General features: G+C 38.2%; 1 protein-coding gene across 1 annotated transcript; it reads right to left on the bottom strand.

Annotated features, from left to right (window-relative positions):
- Positions 1-3,464: 3,464 nt before the first annotated feature.
- On the bottom strand, positions 3,465-4,769 carry LOC144706060 (protein LURP-one-related 5-like). Its single transcript, XM_078578935.1, has 2 exons — positions 4,397-4,769; positions 3,465-4,040 (listed from the first exon to the last, which is right to left on the bottom strand). Exons 1-2 carry the CDS (start codon positions 4,703-4,705, stop codon positions 3,621-3,623), a joined length of 729 nt encoding a protein of 242 aa, XP_078435061.1. The 5' UTR covers positions 4,706-4,769; the 3' UTR covers positions 3,465-3,620.
- Between the last annotated feature and the right edge of the window lie 740 nt (positions 4,770-5,509).

The following is a 5,509-nucleotide window of genomic DNA, read 5'->3' as shown; positions in this document are numbered from 1 at the left end:
CTAATACACTCGAGAAGCAAGGGTCTCTCATTTTGGATGAAGATGACTCAGAGAAAACTGATATCTTATTAGGAGACTTGGTGAGAAGACAACATTCTCCGCTAGTAAGATTCCACTTAATGGGGATCCTAAAATACTATGTAGAATCTGATGTTGAAAAATAGTCATATGAGATCATTCACTGATAAGCAGCCTAAGAATAAAGGTCTTCAACCCTTTGACTTTAATGTATACTCATCACCATACTACGTACCGTAGCCACTTAAAAGTTGACATTTGACTGTAGATATATGGCTCAAACAATCAAAAGGAAAACTTGATCTACATCAAGAAGCTAACTTGTACACACATGCTTCTAGTACTAAAAATAAATGAAATATCTAAGGTGAAGTTTGCTTATTTTATAAGCTACATAAAGATATTTTCCCCACCCTACTGCAAAATTCCAGTTTTCTTTCTATAGATATAATTCAAAGAAAAAGGGTAAAATATGATTCCTTTTTATCATTCAACTTTTCAAAAGTATTAGTTTACCCTTGAATCTTTTTTTTTTTGAGCCTGATTCCATCAGAGTATCCTGGCTACTAGAAGAAATATAGTGGAAAGAAAATATTGATATAGTTTTTAAAAAAATATTAGTTTTTTCCTCACCTTTCGATATAAGATCGTCTTCGTTCATTCATACAAAACGTTCAAAATAGATATATAATTACATACATGACTTAACTACTATTTATAATATGAACTCGTTTTAGAATATTTGACTAGAGGCTCTAAAATTAGATTGTTTCCATTCACCCAAAACGATCGGACTAAACAATGGTTTGTGAAACTAACTCAAGAATATAACTCTTGGAAAGGAAATGGAAGTTTCCTTTTTAATAAGGTAAAATTCAGAGGGAAAGATGAACGTTTAAAAAATATTTATAAATATATGTTGGGGAATATAACATATTACATTAGGCATAGGAGAGAATGATGTTGGAATCTCAAGCCTATTGGGATATCGAATTAAAACTGGAAGTGAAAACCAAAAACATAGAGAATCCAAAAACATCACCATTGCATAGATGTAATCCTTGATATCTTAGTTCCTTGAGTTAGCATCTGCAAGCTGTTCTGATGCCCGACCTCTAGACAAATCCATGTGATTCTCACAAACAGTATTGTTGGATATTTGGTTAGATATCCATCTAGTCTCCACTAGAATAACCTCTATTTATACCTGTATCTATTTGGTTCACTATTGTTGGATAGGGGCACTCAAACTAACTCTCACAGACATTGAATGAGGGTCCCACCTCTATTTACACTTTCTAGGGATATTTTCATGTAAATCACCATCCTCGAGAATGGTTAATAAAAAGTCATCGAACTTAGAGTATATTCCCCAATGTCTAAAAACATTTTGCGTGACCGTCCATGTATCATTCTAAATTATAACTTTAATGGTCCAATGACCTTTATTGGAATGACCTTTTTAATTAACTATATCACATTTATCAATTAATCAAGGATCAATTTAAATGAATTGATTGGTTAAGTTGTGAGCCTGTGGGATGCTAACCTATACCTTGTGCCTTAGAATTTATAAAGGAGTATATCAACTCTTTCATGGAACCTTTATTGTCATTAGTTACCATGTATGTATAATCCTTCATCTACATGAGACTCTTGAACGACTTAGAATATGTTTATTCTCTTTCGTATGGATGCTTGGTAAAATATTTGAGTAACAACTTCTCCCATATTTGCACTACCCTTTCTAGTGATTTAATTACACCATTTTCCTTGAGTCAATTCTCCCAATACCAAGGCCAGAAAATCACATCTTGACCATACAGTCACCTTCGTGGACTTGTTGCTGCATTACATCCAATATGGTTTGAAATCCTCTAATTAAAGACTCTTAGGGCATTGTCAACACACATATCCACCCACAAGGCATCTTTTGTGTCTCATGTCTAAGTCCACTTACATCACCATGACATGAATCAAATTCGATTGACCCTAGGGGGTAAAACCATTCATGATTCATACAGATCAAATCAATGGAATATTTCCCCAAAGAACACCTATAATATGTCCTTAATGTGCTTACACTAATGGCTACAAGATCGTCCATACTCGGCAAATGAGCAGGATTAGCCAGCACTATTCTATCTGGAAATTTCAATGTCCTTCTCGAGTATCTTTAAAAAAGAAATGTTTAGAACATATGTTTAATGACTAATGATTGTCAAATTATGATATCATCATAATTCACATAGTAAATTCATGTATTAATAGACTTGAATTATAATCATCCCACATGCATTATAATGAAAGATATGCATAATGAGTGATTGTCTTGCGATTCACATATATTTGAAACAGATGAGAGACTACCTGAGACTATGTTTGTGCCACAAAATGTGTGATCATGAGTTGATATGAATCATCCAAAAAAATTTGGGTCAACATATAAGAATCTCTTGGGCACAGCTACTTTACATAACTTAATGATAAAAGTGTGATGACAAAGATCTAGCACTATTGGAAAAAATAGCAGAGAACACATAATACCACATGACCGAGTCAAAGAGAGGTATATCAATGATATCCTCACAAGGAGAGGATGAGAAATTTATTTGAAGGGGGCTAGCTCTTGAAGTCGACCAGACGGAGAGTTTATCTCAGATAGATTATCCATTATATATGGCTCTAAAGGGTTGGCTCCAGAAATCAACTAATATATATTCTCATGTCCCTTGTTTTATAATTTTCATCAAATCAAGCATAATTTACCAACGCTGGAATTTAGTGTCCTACCCTTTGTAGGCCTAGTCCATTCATTTAAAATGGACCACATCTGGGAAGGCCAACTTAATCTAAGTTAAATCATCCTAATTATTTACCTTCATCATATTCTTTTTAGGACTCACAAGCGGATTGGAGAAACCAAGATGTTTACACTATCGTCCATACAAAATTTAGATAATAAAACCAGCTTTCCCTAGATAATTTCAATAAGGAAAATTTCTCCTCAGTTGCAACCTACCTATTTGGCAGTTCACCTTCTCCACTTGTAAACATGACGTACTCACGTAATGAACTTATTTTTCATAAATGCAAATTCAGTTTGTGGATGCGGAAAGTTCAGAATTAATTAGTCCAATGACGCGTGAACGTTGCTCATTGGTCAGCTGACAATGGCCGCCCCTATCTCCCCCCTTTTTTTTTGACAAATTCAAGGCCTTCCCTGCCGAATTTAGCTAAAAAATGTGCCGACGTCTACGGGAGTATACTGATTCACAAGTCACGGCCAGTGCGTAACTTTCGGTTGAGTCGGTGAGTCCTCCAATCCGGATAGAACTGTTCCTTTGCTTGGAAGGAACCCACCGCTTCGCAGTCGGTGAAAGACCCAGATTTTAATTAACTTCTGGCCGGTACGGCTCTACATATCCCAGCCCACACTCTACAAAACGCAGGAATATCAAAACCATAAGAAGCTTAAAAAGCCTTTGCGCGGGAAAAGCGAAGCAACAGACAACCCATAGAATTTACCCATGGGATGAATGATGAGAAAACAGCGGCATGCAAGTATCAATTCCAGTAATCCTTCTCTCAATCTTGTCTTTTCATCCTTGGCCCATAATCTTGTCCAGCACGAGGACCAGACCCATTAAGAAAGCGGCGTCGACGCCGGGCATCAACCAAAGGCAGAACACATCGCTACCCAATAGCATGCAGCTCGACGCCAAGTTCCCCGAAGACGATGACGCCACGGTCTTTCTCCTAATCTCGGCCACAACCAGCGTATTATTGGCCTCTTCAGAATTCCCTGGCACAATACTTTCTTCGTAAACTGTGCAACTCCGTTGCGAGAAGGAGCCTTCTACCCGGTACACTTGATGCTTCTTCTCGCGGCTTCCGTAGACATCCACTACTATGTCGGTGGATTTACCGACGATGGAGTTTCTTCTGGCGCTGAAGAGAGGCTTCTGACCGTTCATCTTTTCGCCCAGGAACCCTTCCCATCTCTGGTGCAGGCTCGGCCACTGCATCAAAAAAACTAGATTAGTTTAGCTGAATGATTAAGTCGATAATTTTTTTGCGAAGTCAACTACGAAAAAAGCGTAGTACCCCTTTCAAAAAGTATCTACTACGTAATTCGAGGATGGTTTAAGAGTCAAAAAATTATTTAATGCTTCAGAAAAAAAAGATAATTATCGTCCACACGATCGGAAACCTGTGAGATAGGAAGCGTCTGTAATCACTTGTTAGATTTAATTCTTCTAATCTGATGGAAAGGGTGCGTGGAAGTTACTTGTTTTCCTATCCATTCTCCAGAATTCATCTACTCATATAGCTAGATTCTCAATAAAGCAGCCCAAAGATTAGAGGGAAAGCTGACCTTCTTGCGGACTGAGAGAATGCAATCACCGCAGGGGCCCATGAGGATGAGTTCGTCTCTCCCGGGAGATCGTTTCCCGACGACATGATCGAAATTGCATCCGTAAGAATCTACCCTAAATATGAGCTCGCCAATCTCCTCGCCCTCGCTATGATCGTTATCTCCTCTGTTGTGCTCGTACACCGCAAATCCATCGCCGGGGTAGAAGAAGGACGTCTTTTGCACAGTGAGCAGTCTCTCCTCCGAAGCCCGGCAGTACTTTTCACTAACGATAGGGAACACAATTCCATCACCGTTGCAGTCTGCCATTACCTCTCGAGCTTCAAGTCGATACAGCCGAAGCTGAGAGAGAGAGAGAGAGAGAGAGAGAGAGAGAGAGAGAGAGGGAGATATAGAGAGGGAGAGATGGAGGGTTGTGGTTCTTAAGAGACGCCAATGGGGCACGCTATTGCCCTTAGATTTGTGACGCGTGTCAGTTGGCGGACAGCGATGCGGCGGGCCCGGAAGTAGCCGAATGAGGCTTAGTATTCGTTGCCGGCGGGATGCCGGTCGGCTGTTCCAGATTAAACAGTAATGAATAGACAGGTTGGATGGAAGCTGTGAGCTTCGTGATGTCAAGGTTGACCGGGATGAACCTTCAGTTAAAAAAAACCATTGAAGGCGACATTCGAGGTAAATCCTTTGTTTCAACGTGCAACGTACACTAATATTTTCACACCCTCAAGCGTCATTATTTTTTTTTTGTTAATCAATAGTAAAGTATTACGGTAAGCAAGCCACGAGACCTTTGAATCTGTAACAGTAGCGGCCTTACCCTACGGGAATAAAGAAGGTAAATATAATCAGAATAAAAAAAGACATAATTTGTTAATGTTATATTGCCCTTTCTTGTTATGTCAACTCTAAATGCTAAAAATTAGTTTAATTTTACACAGCCATGAAAAAAGATGAACCACTTTTAAAAGAGTAAGATATCATGACTGTATTGAAATCATAATATTTATGTGTTAAAATGTAAGTAAATAAAAAATAAAAAACCAGTCCCTTGACTTTGAAAGTATTTTACTTCAAAAATAAATTCGATTAACTTGTCAAATTTTTTCCCTCAATACA

This window comes from Wolffia australiana, chromosome 7 (assembly GCF_029677425.1).
Source record: "Wolffia australiana isolate 7733 chromosome 7, ASM2967742v1".
NCBI lineage: Eukaryota > Viridiplantae > Streptophyta > Magnoliopsida > Alismatales > Araceae > Wolffia > Wolffia australiana.
The sequence above is the reverse complement of the archived record's forward strand: the minus strand, read 5'-3'. Positions and strand labels throughout refer to the sequence as shown.

Bases quoted from the DNA above. Each gene is read 5' to 3' on its own strand.
- LOC144706060 (XM_078578935.1), bottom strand. From the start codon at position 4,705: ATGGCAGACTGCAACGGTGATGGAATTGTGTTCCCTATCGTTAGTGAA. The intron at 4,041-4,396 runs GTCAGCTTTCCC...TTTTTGATGCAG, and splicing joins TTCTCTCAGTCCGCAAGAAG to TGGCCGAGCCTGCACCAGAG.